Raw genomic sequence first — 18187 nt, 5'->3', positions numbered from 1 at the left:
CAGTGGCTTGATCTGATGTTTCACTAGAAATCTGTTGACACAGGACAGGAACACAGGAAGGGAGCCTGGAACTGTACAGTCTGGTACCTGTCAGTGTATAACAGTTGGCAATGCATCCAGAAAAAAAATGAAGGACATACAAAGAACACTTGTTATTGTCTTTACTTTTTTATTTATTTATTTATTTGATGCTTGTATTATGAATGTTTATAAATATCACTGCCTTCAACCATCTGCTTTCAGTAGTATTATTTACTTTTTCAACAATTTTGAAAAGTAAAAAAAAAAAAAATTGATATACAAGTAGTTTCTTTCTGCAGCCAATGCCATTTTCCACTCAAAACAATTAAATAATAATACTTTGAGAACACAGCAAAGATTCAAGAAACTGTCTTTGAAACATGGGCAATTTAAAGCACATAATTATAATTCTCTCAGAAGAAGAACGTATGCCACACAGTCAAATTAAACCAAGGAGAATAGGCATCATTCTTGTGGGCAGTCATCTATATATATTTCAGTTTCATCTGTGTTTGTGCAATTGTGCTGGAAGAATCTCCACATCCATCTGCTCTCACAGACTGTAGGGTCTGCTGTCAGATTCAGGCGTTTATTTCTGGGTGATGGGAAATGAATTCTGGTCCATCAGTTCTCCTACTCGCTCCTGGAGAATCTGCACAACTTCAGCTAGGATGAAAACATGAGTGTCATCCAAATCCTGTATGATGAATTTCTTCCCCAACGCTGACGTCTCATCCAGATATAGAAGAAATTGCTTCATAGCTGGGTCACTGTTTCATATTTTAAAAGAAGAACCAGAAATGAAGGTGCAATGACGCATGACTTTTATTTTAAAGGTGCACTCAGAATGTCTTTGTTCGTTAGGCAGCGACTGGATAAGATGAGTCAAGCCCCATGTAGCCACATGCAAAAGCAAAGGTTTTCAGTTACAGATGACACTGAAGTAATACTCTAGTCTAGTCACTGTCAGCTTGATTATTTATACCGCAAGCAATTATTAAATAACTGGTTACTGTCGATGGTGTTTTGCTGGGCACGCGATGTTACCAATGGCATGATGACTCGCTCCATGTGAAATTAAAAGGCTACTGAATCTGACTGGAGTCTAATATAATTTAAATGTACATGATTTCAAATATATATAATTTTTTTAAGTCACTGTTGATTTATTTGTTTTTATTTTTAAATGTGAGAAATTACTGTATGCACCTTTAAATCGCTTTTGTGATTTGTAAAACTTACCATTCAACGAGAACTCCTTTTAAGACGTTCACCATTTTTGACGGGATGTGATAACTCTGCTGTTCCTTCAGTTAAAGCGTCCTATCTGAGGACAAAAGGCAAAGTTGTTTTGTTTGAAATAAAAAAAAGTTAGCAGTACATTATGAATGTTTGTAATCGTTACAAACGTTTGACATACGGTGCGTCTCTCCAAACGCATACGCATATCTTGTGAATTTACAAACCAGAATGTTCAAGAAAATAACACTACATTACCGTGTAGTCGCAATAGTCTTGCTCTACTAACTGACTAGCGGTCGGTTTGTGAGCTTTACTGCCCCCTGCTGGCCAGGAGCACAGTTCTGCTCCACACTGAGAAGAAAAAGCTGCTCATAAAAATTGATATGATCCCACTCAGTGTAAAAATAGTAAAAGTATATGATTTAAGTGGAATATAAAGTTAGGATACACAGCTTTATTCAGCATAATAAAGATTTCACAATTATTGTGTCTTGCACAATCACGATCAAAATAACAGTAGTAGGGTCCCATGCAAGTAATACAATTAATACATTAGTACAAAAATACTGGAAAGTTACAGCCAAGATGTGGAAAATTACAGCCTGTGACTGAGGTAGGGATACAAAGAAGGCTGGTGAGTTAAGAAAATAAGGCTAGTTTTTAGTCTGTGAAATTAAATATTTATTTTTCTTCCAAGAATAAATAAAACTGACTTTCTATAAATGAGTTTTAAAATGTGACGTGATATAGTAAACAATAAACGTGATCCTCATTTATTTTTGTTATAGCTTAAAAGGTAAAATAAATGCTGAAAAGTTCTCACTTAAAATAATTGAAGCAAAATACAATACAAGGCAATGGTGAATAGGGCGAAACACCTGAAAAGGTAAACCCAGATGTTTTGACAAAGCAATTTCATATTGGCAAGAATTTATAAATTGAAAAATAAAATAAATATAAAACTGAAAGGTCAGTGGTGTTTCCATTTCACAAATAAATGGACAGGAAATGGTTAAAGGATCATGATTTTTTTTTTTTCAGTTGCAATTTTAGTACTTCCTTTCAGTCAGAGGTAAAACTATACATTTTTTAATGTAATGGTTGAATCCTCAAGAGGCAATGACATGGCAAGAGATTGGTTTTGGACTTCAGAGTTTACTTCATTCTCTGTCCTCCAAGAGCATCCTGTATGAATTGTAAAGTACGTTTATAGAGAAAAGTGTCCTTTTTTTCTGGCTTGCAGATGTTGAGGTGATCCACATCCACCTGGATGAGGTCCCCAATACCCAGATCTGAATGAGAAAAAGGAGGAATTTTGTTTTCTGATCTCAGATACCTAAAACTGACAATTATCTAAGAATGATGATAAGAAAGAACTGCTGCTGCTTGTTGTTCAATTGCTCTGACCTACCTGCCGACTGGGGTGGAACTACCAAACTTTTGAGCATTGGCCCAATGGATGTTGGCAGTGTTTCTGCAAAGCTAAGGACCTTGTACTCTTGATCCTTTGCAATTCTACGAAAATTTTCATGTAAGTCCCGCAAAGCTGGAGAGTCTGAATAGAAATAGATGAACAGAAAAATGATGTGTAAATACTTTAGGATCTTAATCTTATCAGGAGGAATTAAAGGTGCAGTAAGCACTTTCTGAGAAACGCTGTTGAAACTACAACATCAAGAGAACTACTCAATCAGCAGTAGGGGGCGTGATGATGGGGGAGGAGAGAGGGAGATTTGAAGAACGACAGTAGAAAGAGAGATGCCTGAGAGACATTACAAAATAGAAAAGGTCAGAGGAATATCACTGGAAAAAGAAGAGTTAAGATCAGGCAAGAGCTTTAGGAACCAAGTTAATATAGGAAAAGCTATCCAGCGCTGGGAAATCCTGAAAACGGACACAGAGGTTGTGATATTTGTGCTCCATACGTGAGTAACATTGCTTTTGCTGTTTCACAGATACAAGATATGCAGTTGTTGTAATGTTAGCTATAGTAACAGGAAAGTTTTGAGTGTCATTGTTTGTCTGTAGCTGGTGTGCTGCCGGTGGCTAACAACCAACTCATGCTTGTGTAAACTCTTGTGTCCTGTATGTAAATTTTTTTTCTTCCTCATTGTTCGTTCATCATATTGGCTTTATTTTTTGAGAAGCATTATTTTGCTTTGCTTCAGCAATGATAAAGAGACATCCACTCTTGCACTGAGTGTTCGTACATTTTGTTGGCGGGGCAATGAAGGCTGTGTTTTTTTGGGTTGATTTCAAATATCAACAGTGTTTCTCAGAAATTGCTTTCTGCACCTTGGACATTATATTAAAATTCAGAGAACAAAAATAAATCACATCATACCTCTACATAGTTCTTTCACTTCAATGGAAGGAAACAGGAGGTATCGGACATTTACAGAGTACCCAGCCATGAATGTGCCGTGATGAGGAACACTGTAGAACAGAATTCCCTTCGTGTTCTTGATCAGTGCACTGAGATCAGGATCTTTTGAGGCATCTAAGAGGATCTTTTTCACAAGTAAACCTATGAATCAAATTATGATACAGAGTTACTCAACAGACCCCATATTACAAATTGCTTTTTGTAAACCACAAAAACGAATATTAAAAAAATAAAGTCCCTGTTGAAAATGTAAGTTTAGTCTTAATATATTTTAGTCTAATATATACTGTGTACACACACACACACACACACACACACACACACACACACACACACACACACACACACACACACACACACACACACACACACACACACACACACACACACACACACACACACACACACACACACACACGCGTGTGTGTGTGTGTATTCACAGATGTAATCAAAATAATTCAACTAACTGAAATAGCTCAACACAACCAATGTTTCAAGTGGTTTCCCCAAATTCAACTGAAAATGCAACTGTTAATGACTTCTGCACTATCAAAATTATTCAACCCCCAGAACAGAATCCCTCACAACAGCACAAATCTGCAAAACAGGCGTTGTCTTGAACACATGAAATATCTGAACTGGCTATGTTTGTTGAGTGTCATGTTTGACAGCATGTTAGAAATATGGATCAGTCAAAATAATGGTCCAAAAAGAGAAGATGATATCGCCCCTTCACAAACAAGGAACAGGATACAAAAAGATAGCGAAGGCATTAAATGTTCCTAGAGACACTGTTGGAAGCATAGTTCGCAAGTTAAAAGTTAAAGGAACTTTGGTTACACTACCTGGAAGGAAGCTATCAACGGCTTCAACCAGATTTATGGGAAGGCAGATTCAGAAAAAACCTCGAGTGACTGCAAAAGATCTGCAGCAAGACTTGGTGGCAACAGGCACTGAGGTTTCAGCTGCACAGTAAGGCACATACTAAACGCATGCGGTTTCCATGCAAGAGCTCCAAAACGTACACCACTACTGACCCAAAAGCACAAGAAAAATTCTCAAAATCATATAAATAAGCCACAGACGTTTTGGGATTCTATTCTGTGGAACGATGAAACAAAACTGGCCCACAGGCCCAGTGGCCTCTTCCCACAGGCCATTTCCCTCCTGAACAGTTAACACTCCTCCCAAGGCATATGCCTGTAAGTGCAATACTCCCACTGTTTAGTGCAATATCCTACAACTCAGGTGATACTTATATGTAGATTTATTTATTCATAATATTCAAAACACTGTAATATATGTGATACTTGTGACAACTGTGATACTTTTATTCTCATATATTTATATTTTTATTTTTTATTCTTAGAATTTGTAGTATTATGTTTCTTGTTGTATTTGTATTTGTATATGTCCACTGGAAGCCTCAGTACCAAAACAAATTCCTTTGGTGTGCAAGCACACTTGGCAATAAAGCTCTTTCTGATTCTGATTCTGATTCTGAAAACTGGAACTTTTCGGCCCTATGGATCAGCGGTATGTCTGGAGGAAGAAGAATGAAGCATATCCTGAAATGAGCACGGTCTATAGTTAAGCATGGTGGTGCTCGGTGATGCTCTGGGGCTGCTTTGCATCCTCTGGCACTTGAAACATGCAGTGTGTGGAAGGCAAAATAGATTCATTTAAATATCAGGAAATCCTAGAAGAAAACGTCATGCCGTCAGTGAGGAAGCTGAAGATTGGGCATCATTGGACCGTCTAACAGGACAATGATGCCAAGCAAACCTCAAATTCCACCAACAGGCTTGGTTGCAGAAGAAGTTCAGGAAGATTCTACAGTGGCCATTACAGTCACCAGACCAGACAATCACCACATAGAAAATCTCTGGTGGGATCTGAAGGTGGTTGCAGCACGCAAACACAAGAATATCATTAGGAATTGGCTAAGATTCTTCAGAATCGCTGCCAGAAGCTGGTGTCTGGTTATACATCTCGTTTGCATGAGGTCATGACAGCAAAAGGGTGTTCAACTAAGTATTAAAGATGCTTACCATGAAGGGGTTGAATACTTTTGAGACTGCAAAAGTCATTAAAAGTTGCATTTTCAGTTAAATTTGGGGAAACAACTTGAAAAATTTCAACTATTTCATATATATAAGCAGAGGCAGTATAAAATGCAGTTCAAACAGCAATTGCAATAGGATTTTGTTTTATTATTTTGTAAAAAGCTATTCTATCGCAAATAAATGTAACAGGAAGATTTTACTCTCACATACAGGTGCTGGTTATTGTAAGACCCACCATGAACTAACCTCCCATACTGTGGGCTACCCAGACCACAGGCCTGTCCCCTACACCTGCATCCTTCAACTTCCTCAGCAGTTCCTGACTCCTGTAGGCCAAGGACTTTCTGTATAGCACAAAAATGGAAAGAAAAAAAAAACTAAACAAACATTGACATCATGTATGATACATTAAGTTAATCAGATAATTTATTGATGTAGATCATTGAATATTCACCATTTACCTTTGGTTTTCAGCAGGACACTTAGCCTTCCAGTCACTTAAATGGGTGTCATACTCCACAGACAGGATCCTGAGGTTTGGACAGTCTTCAGCCAACCATGACTATGGAAAATACAAAATAAGATTTGAATTCCTGACTTTGGTCTGACTTTCAAAATACATTTGAAGCTCTGTAATGCCATTATACCACAAATAGTATTTTGGTAACTGAGATTTTACCCATTTGTTTCTTCAAGAAAATATCTGACCTTGGGCCAGCATTCAGTGTAGTCCTCTCGGACCCCCTCCACCTTGTCATCATCCGTCACGTCACGGTCCTTTTGACGCCATGTTTTAAACGCTGCTCCCAAGAGGCCGTGCACGAAGAGAACATCAGCTTTGATTGGCTGGCTGAATAAATAGGGTGGAAAAAATATATTAGTAAAACAAATGATCTATACTACCCTTCAAAAGTTTTGGGACAATCAGATTCTTTTAAAAAAAATTATAACTTTTATTCAGCAAGGATGCATTAAATTAATCATGTGACAGAAAAGACTTTTATAATGATACAGAAGATTTCTATTTCAAATGAATGCTGTTCTCTTGAACTTTCCTACTATTTTCAACATTGATATTAAGAAATGTTTCGTGAGCTAAATGTTTATTTAGAAATGTTTTCCAAATAACCTAGCATGCTTACTTTGTGCGGCATTGTGGGTGCAAAATGTAAACACCATCCTGGTACTTCTGCCTTACTGCATCTCTGTCCAAATTGGCTAAAGCGCGGGCAGCATAAGATGCCTGCATGATGTGTGGTGACTGGATCATCTTAGCCAGGACAGAGATCCAACCTTATCCACAAAATAAAATAAAATAAATACTCTATTCAACATTAAATCTAACTCATAAATCAGGAATACTAAACTACAAGGCTAACCCGACTGCACTATCGCTGTGTGCGCACTCTCATGCAGGGCGAGATTTCCAATAATTCGCACAATGTTGCACTGAATTTTCGGAGAGTCTCTGCGAAGCTGGTAGACTCTTTGCAAGAGCTGCAGTCCTCCATTAGCAACAATATGGTCACAATGACTGCGGACCTGTGAATAAAGAACAACCCAATTGGAAATGCTTTGAATTTATGAATGATTTGATGAAGTCAAATTGGGCTTAAAGGGGTCCTATTATGCCCTTTTACGAAGTCTCGATTTTGTTTTTGGGGTGTACTAGAATATATTTCCATGCTTGATTGTTCAAAAATGCATTATTATTAATTTATTTATTTATTTTTTAATTATTACAGCTCTCTCCCAAGTCTGGCCCAAACACGCTGATTTCGATGAAGCCCCTCCTTCCAAAATACAAAATGAGCAGTGATAAGTTAGCTGGCCCAGTGTGTTGTGATTGACAGCGCTTAGTGCGTATTCAGGAAATGTCCTGCCCCTCCATAACTGCGAGTTCTTTTCTAGTGTAAATACTGAAGATGGCGTCAATTTCAAACAAATTCGAGCCCGATTCAGACCCTGACAATGTTAACAAACAAGAGGACTGTGCAGAACAGATTTCATGATATCTACCATTTAATTGTGATATTTGTCAGAAAACTAAGGTAATACAAACAATAATCGATCACAAAACCATGGTTAATTTTCCTAAGGAGAGGTGAACCATCTTACAAAAGTGAGAGCTTACAAAAGCAACAGAAAACAAGCTGTTCTCCATAAAATGTGCAGTGCACAGATAAACATTGGGGTAATAATGTTCAGGAACAGTGTTTAATATAAGTTTTAACCACTAATTTTGTCAGCCTTAGGAATGTCACAGTCAAACAAATGAGTTTTGGCAAAGAGTGGGGTTTGGGGGACAGTGTCTCTTTGAAAGCGAAAACACTATAACACCAAATTACACACTATACACTAAGCAAGAAGTGTCCAACATTCCACACTTAGTTTTTTCGGTTAAATAAGTGCATCATCCGGGTAATTAAAGTGTACTTTTTTTTTTCAGTGTGAAGGAACTACTCACACTATTTATACTACAAAATGGCATGGCATAGAATAGTGTGCGGTGTAGTCCAAACGAGCCGTTCGTTATAGTTCTTGAAAAGTGGATTCTGTCAAACAAAATATCTCCCTGTGGAGTCGACTTTGAGCTTTGTAACCTTGCAGATCTTTTTAATGCTTAAACAGCAACATTACACACTAACTAAAGTTGAAAAAGTGGAAAAGCATAATAGCATAACCCCTTTAAACTTAATTAAACTGAAGGTACACATCCAGAATATCTACAAAACATCACTCATCATACACAAGCATTCTGTTTTCTTTGATCATCCTTCCTTGTTGCAAAATACATGTAATTTAGCAGAGTTTGTAAATCTTCACCTTTGAGTGCTGGACCAGGGCCTGCAGGCAGAACGTCTCCACCTTCTCAGAGGGGGTAGAAGTGAGACTTTGAGCGTAGGGCAACCCATTTCCTCCAAAACACCACAGCCCTCCCTATAACCACAGACCAAAATGCCCAGCTAACGGATTGACTCTTTTTTCTGGATATAAATTCGACCAAATAGAGTGCAACAGTGCTTGCTCACTTTTTCACGATATTACAAACTTTGATTTGAAGTAAAAAATATTTGAAAATTGAACAAATAGACAAAGGTACAAGATGGTGTTCAGTCAGGGAAAGAACTACAATCCCATGAAACATCGTGAACGAATTAATTGAAATAAAAAAAAATATGGATTTAAAGATGCTCATTAAACAATATTTTTCTATGTTCTTTGCAAAATATGCACATTTATACAAATATTAAAGTAGTTTGAGAGTGTAGTGTGATTGACTATTACATTCACAGTGTTTCATGGATATGGCTGGCCGGTTTTGCTTTTCTGATTGGTTTATCACTTGGAATTCCACCGTTAAACAATTATGAAAGACATAAGATGCCATATACAGCAATATCAATGAACAACCTTATAGCTCACAAAAGTTTATAAGCTATTGTTAAAAATCAGTTCTCCTACTGAGAAAATGAATGGGATCTTTATTTACAGATGCTGGCTGTTGCACTCTATAGCTTGAGTGTGTTTATGTCTCACCCGTTGAGAGGCTAGTGATTGGCTGCTCTCTCGAAGTGCCAGGGAAGTAAAGTACTGCACACACTGATCCACCTCCGATTGGGGCAGAGATCCCAGTAACTGCCTAAGTTCCTCTTCTATTGATATATCCTATACATGCACAAAAGATTAGCACTAGTAGCTGACATCAAACAGCAGTTCAATTTGGCTTTTGTCTAAATGATAGCTACCCACATCATCAGTGTGTGGCAGTAGAGGAGGAGGGAGAAAGAAGCGCAGGTCCACGTTCGGTATGCGGGCGAGAGCCACAGATGTGCGCTGATCTACCACCTGTGCTGCAGTCCGGTATTGATAATCTGTGACAGATAAGACAAAAAATCAATCAGAGCTCACAGAATATATAGTGATGTGTTTTATTCTCTGGTGGGCAAAGGGGTACGATAAATCTTGACATTTTCTAATAATGAGATTGAAGTGCTGTTGTCTCTCACCCTGCCAGTGGTGATTTTGGGCCAGTTCCTGCACAGCCTGCTGTCTCACAGCCCGGTCAGCAGAGAAGGTTCTTTTCAGCAGCATCCATAGCGCACATTCATTAGGATCTGCGTCTAGATGACTGAGACGCTCTAATTTAAAAAACAAAATAAACACACGCTCATTTCACATAACTACAAACACAATGACATGCTAGAAATGATGTTAAAATCAGGATTTAATATGAAATTAATGATTTGAGCAAAAGTCAAATGGAAACAGACACCTGCAGTTAAACAGAGTACAGTAAAGTTTTCTATAGTCTATCAGTCTACTACTATGGCACACTTTGCTAAACTGTTTTGTGCTAAACATACACTACCATTCAAAAGTTTAGGGTCAATAATATTTTTTAAATGTTTTTGAAAGAAGGCTATTATGTTCATTAAGGCTGCATTAATTTGATACAAATCTTATGTATTACTTTTACTACTTAAAATGACTGTTTTCTATTGTAATACATTTTTAAATGCAATTTATTCCTGTGATGGCAAAGCTGAATGTTCAGCATCATTACTCCAGATTTCAGTCTCACATGATCATTCAGAAATCATTCTTATGTGCTGATTTGGTGCTAAAGAAACATTTCTTGTTGTGTTCTTCAGTTTTGCTGCTTAATATTTTTTTGGAAATTGTGATATTAAAATAGCATTTATTTGAAATGGAAATATTTTGTAACAAATGTATTTACTGTCATTTTCTATCAATTTAATGCAAAGCATTCTTGCTCAATAATGGTATTATTATTTTTTTTAAACTTACTGACCCTAGACTTTTGAACAGTAGTGTATATTATAAACTACCCTTCAGTCTCAAACCTGATGCCAAGTATGCTGTAATAAAAAAGTTAAAGCAGTGTATTAGATTCCACATTATGCAGAAGAACAGAGGTACCTGTCCCGTTTAAAACAGAAGAATATTCCATGTCAATTCCTCTCTGTGTAACTACAGGTGACATCTAGTCAAAATATTTTAAAAGCATTAACAGGCTCCATGACTTGTCATTGCCATCAAATAGAGATGAAACTTCTCACCGTCCAGTGGGTGATGAAGAACTCTTGATGTAATTTCAAGAAACTTTCTAGCTGCTTTATGAAGCTCCTTCCTGGTCTTCATAGCGAGGCCTGAAAAAGGAATTGTCTGTTGAGGGCAATCAATGAATTCCAACAGGTAAATCAATTGTAATACACAAATGGCCTGTTTTAATGTCTAATTGTACAAAATATAGAACAATACATTTATAATATACTATCAAAAATATTTAATCTAATTGAAGACGATATGTTGTATGTTGCCCCTGCAAAAACTTAATTTATGTACCGTCAAGCCAAAGAACTCTTGAAGCAAAAATACTGGTCTGTTGTGTTAGTGGATTGGATTTTATTGTTGACTGCTATTTTGAAAAGAAAGCCTGAACTGTTGAGTAATGACGTAATGTGTGTGAGAACAGAGGTGGAGGAGTAAAAAATAGGGATGAAGTTCGCTACTCGGGTCTCGGGTGCTTCATTGTTTTATAACTCCAGACAAATACCACAAATTGTTTTTTCATAGCGTATCATTTTCATCACTAGCAAGTACTTTTTTCCGCAAATCAGGACCACTGAGGCACATTCGTTTGCAGTAGTGGTGTAGTATTTCCTCATTTGCAAGTTGCTTTGTAGGATTAAATGTAAATGTAAATGCAAATTAATCTTTCAGCTCTCTGATATTTACACACTCTCTCAAGCACAAAAACACACAAGCGTGAAAACGGAATGTACCAGAAGCAAGGCTCTCTTGTTCCCTATTAGTGGCGTGAGTCAGGTAGATGTAGGACTTGTGCTTCTCCTGTAGTATTGCACTGGTGTCAATAGTGAGGGCCTGGTTGAGAGTAACCACCTCATATGTGATGAAAACACAGCCTCTGTGTAAGCAAACTTGATGAAGTCACAATGCGTTTCAGAGAGGGATAACATATCTGGCTCAGAAGATATATTAGTTTTAACATCTGCTTCCTCTGATATTCTCTGTAAAGTTGTATGCTATCATTTTATCGATGGCTTGTCGAATACATGAAAAAATTAAAAATAAGAATCTGCAAACCTACCCCAATACTATTGCTCCTGTCACTTTTGCTATTTTTCCTAGAGACAAGAAAGAGATGAAGGCCAGCATTCAGTATTATTCAGCTAAGCATTCAGAATAAATCTATCAATTTATCAAAGCAATAAATAAAGCATTCAGGGACTATCATGCAGGACTGATAGGAATTTAGCAGCCACAAACAAAATGTATTTTTTTATGGGAAATATAGACTACCATTCAAAAAATGGGGTCGTATTATTTTCTAAAATGTTTTTGTAATAAGTCTCTTATACTGAACTAAGCTGCCTTTATTTTATCAAAATAACTGTCAAACAGTTATATTGTGCAATTTTATTACAATTTAAAATAACTATTTTCTATTTGAATATACAAATTGTTGAATATAAAATATATATTTTTCCTGTGATGGCAAAGTTGAATTGTCAGCAGTCATTGCTCCACTCTTCAGTGTCACATGATCCTTTAGAAATCATTCTAATATGATGATTTGGTGATCAAGAAACATGTTATTATGAATAATCTTAATGAATGGATCTTTAATGAATAAAGTTTCAAAGAACAGCGTTTATGTGAAATATAAATCTGTTGTAACACTGATTAACATCAATTGTAACATAAATGTCTTAACACTTTTGATGCGTCCTTGCTAAATAAAAGTCCTACTGTCCATAAACGTTTGAATTGTAGTGTAAATTTAGGAATAAAAACAAAATATTATTATTTTATCTTTAAAACTATAAAAATTTAAATAAGGGTTTTAAAATGTATGTAGAGATGTCCCAAAGTCACAAACAATACATTTAACAAGATCAGGCCCATTTGGTAGGTATCTTGGAAAGTGCTAGATATATTAAGGCTGTGTCTCAAATTCAAGTCACCATTTTTTTGCACCATAAATGCAGTGAAGGTGGGCATGTCAGTAGGTTCAGGCTCTTACTAAGATCTCTCCATGGCAGTGCTCTCTTCACAGCAGGTCCAGTGCTGCTGCTCAGCCTCCGGACGCGGATCAGTCGCAAGGCGGACACAGACATTGGCTTCCCTCGCAGATATCAGACGATTGCACACATCAATTCTTAGTCAGAGGGTCGGTGAGACATATATATAGGCTACCAGCTGTATACGATTGTTGGTGATCTTCTCATGTCGATTTTAACCTAGATGCTAAAGGTTAAAGAAGAGGTGGTGGAGTCATGACATGCCAGAGGAGTTATTGTCAGATGTTTTGGAAACACTCAACACACTTCTTTAGTTATAGTGATATCAGGCGAACTGCTTACTAAACATCTTACTTGGATGATAATTCGTCATTTGATGAGGTTTAATAACCAGTCGGCTTGAAAGTTACATGAAAAAAGCCGAATAGTTGGGAGACAATCTATCGAAATTCATTGCGTGCGTGCGTGCAAAATTGTAATTTAACGAATGAAACGTTAAATGTGCAATTTACCTATAAAACGGAAGTTCCTTAAGATAAACGCGGCACTGAAAAAAACACGCTTGACTGCAAATGTAAACAGGAACTGAACGAGCTTTGACGTAGAGTGCCATTACCGTAAGTACCGCGAAGTCAGTGTCACGCGTCGAAAATGTCCTACCGTAATGCTCACTTCTATTGTTCAATGTTTTCACGCCTGCCTGGAATAGTCCTTCTCCAGAATGCTTTGCTAGAATATTGACGATATGAAACTAACACCAAACAGGGGGAACCTATTGCAGTTGGCACAGGGTGTCAATACAATTTTAATTTGTTAGCATACTAACCTGTTGAGACAATTCCTTCCTCTTGTCAGGGAAATCCGTGCATGGTCACTTCAAGGATGCCAGGTCACTTCCAGGATGTGTGTGCTCTAAACCCTCTTGAAAACACCTTAATATTCGTCCTTGCTCTGTTCATTCATGTTTAACACTCTAAAACGGACACATTAAAAGGATAGTTCACCCAAAAATAAAAATTCTGTTTTCATTTAGCCTATGTTGTTTCAAACCTGTATGACTTTCTCTCTTCTGTGGAACACGAATATATTTTGAAGAACACTAGGGTTCAAACAACATTGGACTTTTTTCATTGGAAAAAAAAACCAAAACCTTTTTTTCAGACATACTTTTTTGTGTTCCACAGAAGAAGGTGAGTGATGGTCACACGAGGGTGCGTAAATCTGGACAGAATGTTCATTTTTGGCTGAACTATCTCTTTTATGATAATTATATAATGCTTTCTATGTATGAAGGCATTTGGTTCAGTTAAAACATGCAGATGTTTTAGACAAAAAGCTATTGCAAAATGCATTGTGTCTGTTTATTTTTACAAGTACAGTTGCATTGAGAAATATTCACAATGATTCATTCCAAAAGACTAGAGTTCCCAGAAAACAAGCCAATAAATACACAATTTAATGAGTTAGTTGCAAAACTATTTTAAATTGGTGTTTGCAATAACTGTCTGTCTTGGAATTTGCAATAGAGATCAGAATAAAGGTCTCAGAGATTTGTCCTCATGCTTATTGCGACCTTCAACATTTCATTCTCTCTTAAACTCTCTCTCTCTCTCTCTGTTTTACACAAACATATAGGCCTTACAGTCTTTTGGCTTTGTTGAATCAACCAGTAGAAACAAAAAACTCATCTCACTTTCTCTTTCAAACACTTTCTGATATTTCCGATTGATTTTGCACACTTATGAACAAACAGAAATATGCACATATACACAAATCAACACATACAAGTTTAAAATAACTGGCGATGTCAAGTTTAAGTTCCATCAATATTGCTTTCAGTTGTCCAATTTCCAAGTCTATTAATGCATGTACATCTTCCCCCATAACAGTAGCATGTCCCCTTCCTTCACGTGGTCGTCTCCTGATAGGCTCGTATGATGCTCTCGTAGGCAGGTGGTGGAGTCTGGCCAGCATGGAAGCCCCTTAGATTGTTGTTGCCCCAGAAGGAATCCGGTCGGGTTCTGGCCCGGGGTGGGGTGACCATAGAACTCACAGTGCTGGTTGATCCAGCCGCCCCAGGGCTGGTAGTGAGAGTGGGGGTTCGTGGCAGGCTACCCTGGGCACCTTCCTCTGCCTCGCGAGCAATCTGGCTACACTGAAGAAGAGGATGAAAGGTAGAGGCCCGGAAGCTTGACTTGCGGCCCGCTGAGTCACCATAGTCTATCGGTGAGGACGAGGTTTGCCGATGGAAGGAGAAGGCAGCGCTGGCCAGACTGTTATTGCTACGCCGGTCGAAGCCAATGCTGTGCCGACTGTAGCCAGGCCGAGAGCGTGGTGAGGATGAACGGGTGGTGGAGCGGAACTGGTGGATGGGTACACGCGTGATGTTGGCTGATGCCCTTCGACGAGACATCCAGGTCAAGATCATATAGACCACAGCTCCCAGCAGAAGACCAACAACCATAGAAAGACAGAAGGCCAAAATCACATCCCCTAGAGATAGGAAAGAAAATGAAAGTGGTAAAAAGGAGGATATCAGACATGTTGGATATTTTAAACCGATTTTAATACGGCACATACGCTGTGTCTGAATATGCCTACTTCCATACTATATAGTAAGTGAAAAATCAGAATGTGAGCAGAGTAGTATGTTCGAATTCACAGTATTTATAAAACAGGTGGCAAAAAATTACCAGGATTACCTACTAGTTCCGGCGAGATTCTGAAGCGCACATTTAATGAATATGGAAAAGGATTTATGAATGGGAGTGAAGCGACGCAATTGATGCCGTGGGTCACATGACAACATGGCGGATGTAATAGGCTACCTCCAAATTTCATTCATACTGCAGTAGTCACACATACTAGAACATACTTTTTTAATGTCATGAAGTAAGGGTGCATCTCAAATGGAGGGCTGCAAATAAAACATTAAATTCACACCAAAACAAAAGATAACATCTAAGCCAAAAAATGTTTTGTCTTACATTTCATAATGAACAAGCTCTGCGCCGACTCGTTTTCGGACAGTTATTTTCGTGAATTGGAATGTCTGCAAATGATTCTGTGCGTGATTGAAGGACATGAAGGATGCACTTGATGTGTCCTTCAAAATGAGCTGAATAATTAATTATTCATTAAATAATTAGCTTATTGTTTTCTTCTCCTTAATGGAAATGTCGCTGAGGATTGGGCCAAATTCCACAATAGAAGGCACACCCAATGTTTTCTTATCCTTTGCAGCTAAAGTGAATTAAATAGTTGCATTTTAGAAAGATTCCTGTCATGGCATTCCATTGTCTAGAGATATACCAATTTCATTAGCACACAGGACTTGTACAGGACCTTTTGAAACTGACAATACTTATGAGCAATTGGGTTAAAAAGCATAGGATATGAGCCATGTGTTCTTTCAGTGTTATATTTGAATGAAACACAAATTATAGCCATTTTTAACCACAGCACATAACAATTCTATGTATTATTATAAGAATATGACATCAAAAACTCTTTAGAGACCTGTATGTGTAAAATAATATGGATATTTATGCAATTTACTCCCTGGCTGAAAGGAATCACAGTCCAGAGTGAAGGATCATCTGGAAATGACATTTGGAGAGACCGAACGGAAAAAACTGCACATTGGCGGTGTTGTTTTTTATGGACTGTTTTTGCCAATATTTTACCGCTAGTTACTACTGTCTGCATTTCTGTTGAAAAATGAGTTCTCCTAAAAGACTCAACACAGCATTTTCTACACTCTCCAGATTTTTTATAGAAGTTCAAAGTTGACAATGTAACATTGTATGTTAATTTCCATGTATGCGAAAGAGAACCCTATATCAAGTGTGTAAAGATGGCAAAATATCTTACTAAGTTCGATGGACTCCAGTATGTTCACAATGGGATGAGTGCTGTTATCCGCCATAGCTCCCTCCAGAGATACAGGGGAGACGAGAGGGGACAGTCTCTCCCCTCCAATTCTTTCTTTCACTCTTCTTTTTAACTTTTTCTTGTGTCTCTCTCTGTGTCTATCCGACTCCCAAGTTCTAGGGACCCTCCTCTCTCTCTCTCTCTCTCTCTCTCTCTCTCTCTCTCTCTCTCTCTCTCTGTCTGCGTCTCTTTTTCAGCCCCAGACTGCTCAGCACTCTGGTACACAGGATACTCTCCAAGGCCGGGGTCGCTACTCTGTTGTTTGTTGAAAAGCAAAGTCTTCACTTCACATTTCCTGCCTTTCCTGCTTAAAATTAGCAGCAGGCTGTCCTTATCTCTGCAGACCAGGGTTCCTGTGGGATGGAGAGGAAAGGGAGGAGTGTACAAAGAGGAGGAGAATCAAGGTGTGTGTGAAATCCATTTATCCTCCTGTTTGTTCATTTGTCCCCTTTCCCTTGGCCAAAATTCATCATATTTTACTCTTCCCTATTTTCCTTTCTCTTCCAGTTGCTTGGTATGAACAATGATGTATACAATGAACAATACCATTGTGTCGCCATGATGGCACTTTACCAGTTTGCAGTTTAAATCTATTTTAATATATTTTAAAATGTAATTTATGTGATTGTAAAGCTTTCTTTACCGTCACTTGTTTTTTAAATTAATATAATTTATCTTTGCTGAATAGAAGTATAAATTTATTTCACAGAACTGACCCCAAATTAAATGGAAGTGTATCTCTAATATAATATAATAAATAAAATATAATGTTATACAGTATAAAAATAGCATGAAAAATATTATTTAATTTAATATTTTTATTTTAATTTTAATATGCCCATTCAAAATATTAGAGTAGAGGGATGTGGACACATTCGTTAATGTTTACAATGTCTTTTCCACATATCAATTTCCAAATTAACATAGAAATGGCAGCTGACAAAAGCACAGTATAAAATCAAAACCAAACAGACGAAACCCTAGCATTTTATTTCATAACAAAAGATCTCATAACACCATTTCCAAGACTTTTTAACTGTTCCACTTTGTCTGCTGTAGTCTTACTGGTCATCACAACGCTTCAGATTTTCCATGCAGAGTGCCAAATTTGTGCTGGGTTATCCTGGCGAGGCTAGCTTTTGTAAAAACAAAACCCTGATAAGATCCCTGCAGAGAAAGCAGGATTTTGCCCTGAACCAGACCACTTTCACCTCAGTGTGCTTCCCTTTCATAGTGTTCATTAAGGGTATGTGGAGTTTAGTGATTAAGAACAGTAGATAGCATGGGGTTTTAGGACAGAGCCGCTGGCCTGGGAGGAACGGGACAGGCCCTATATCAGTTTAGGGCCGGTCCCGTTCCTCCTAGGCATTTCCTCTCATTGTTGCTTTGGAGTGCAGATATCAGCGATTGCCTTACAGTTCTGAAGAATACATTACACTTCATTTTCAGCCTCTTACGTGTTTTTGCAT

At 37.7% G+C, this 18187-nt stretch overlaps 3 protein-coding genes across 5 annotated transcripts; all 3 read right to left on the bottom strand.

Moving 5' to 3' along the window:
* Nucleotides 1-149: 149 nt before the first annotated feature.
* gtf2h5 (general transcription factor IIH, polypeptide 5) lies at nt 150-1594 on the bottom strand. Of its 2 annotated transcripts, none has more exons than XM_077220634.1 (3): nt 1514-1594; nt 1264-1348; nt 150-791 (listed from the first exon to the last, which is right to left on the bottom strand). In XM_077220634.1, exons 2-3 carry the CDS (start codon nt 1296-1298, stop codon nt 611-613), a joined length of 216 nt encoding a protein of 71 aa, XP_077076749.1. In that variant the 5' UTR covers nt 1299-1348; nt 1514-1594; the 3' UTR covers nt 150-610. The 2 variants fall into 2 exon arrangements, with proteins under 2 accessions (XP_077076749.1, XP_077076750.1); XM_077220635.1 differs by having other exon boundaries at nt 1264-1344; nt 1514-1578.
* A 103-nt stretch (nt 1595-1697) lies between these two features.
* Nucleotides 1698-13425, bottom strand: serac1 (serine active site containing 1). 2 transcript variants are annotated; one of them, XM_077219535.1, is made up of 17 exons: nt 13140-13425; nt 12788-13011; nt 11852-11888; nt 11526-11668; nt 10800-10889; nt 9726-9857; nt 9469-9590; nt 9256-9384; nt 8542-8655; nt 7095-7257; nt 6858-7008; nt 6424-6565; nt 6177-6277; nt 5962-6059; nt 3608-3790; nt 2675-2818; nt 1698-2555 (listed from the first exon to the last, which is right to left on the bottom strand). In XM_077219535.1, the coding sequence occupies exons 2-17, from the start codon at nt 12879-12881 to the stop codon at nt 2419-2421; spliced, it is 1980 nt and encodes a 659-aa protein (XP_077075650.1). In that variant the 5' UTR covers nt 12882-13011; nt 13140-13425; the 3' UTR covers nt 1698-2418. The 2 variants fall into 2 exon arrangements, with proteins under 2 accessions (XP_077075650.1, XP_077075649.1); XM_077219534.1 differs by having other exon boundaries at nt 13298-13378.
* A 707-nt stretch (nt 13426-14132) lies between these two features.
* Nucleotides 14133-17057, bottom strand: myct1a (myc target 1a). Its single transcript, XM_077221164.1, has 2 exons — nt 16659-17057; nt 14133-15278 (listed from the first exon to the last, which is right to left on the bottom strand). The coding sequence occupies exons 1-2, from the start codon at nt 16711-16713 to the stop codon at nt 14692-14694; spliced, it is 642 nt and encodes a 213-aa protein (XP_077077279.1). The 5' UTR covers nt 16714-17057; the 3' UTR covers nt 14133-14691.
* Between the last annotated feature and the right edge of the window lie 1130 nt (nt 17058-18187).

This window comes from Siphateles boraxobius, unplaced genomic scaffold (genome assembly GCF_051911475.1).
Source record: "Siphateles boraxobius isolate OS27281-9 unplaced genomic scaffold, OSU_SipBor_1 8, whole genome shotgun sequence".
Classification (NCBI taxonomy): domain Eukaryota; kingdom Metazoa; phylum Chordata; class Actinopteri; order Cypriniformes; family Leuciscidae; genus Siphateles; species Siphateles boraxobius.
This window is presented reverse-complemented; position numbering and strand designations above follow the sequence as displayed.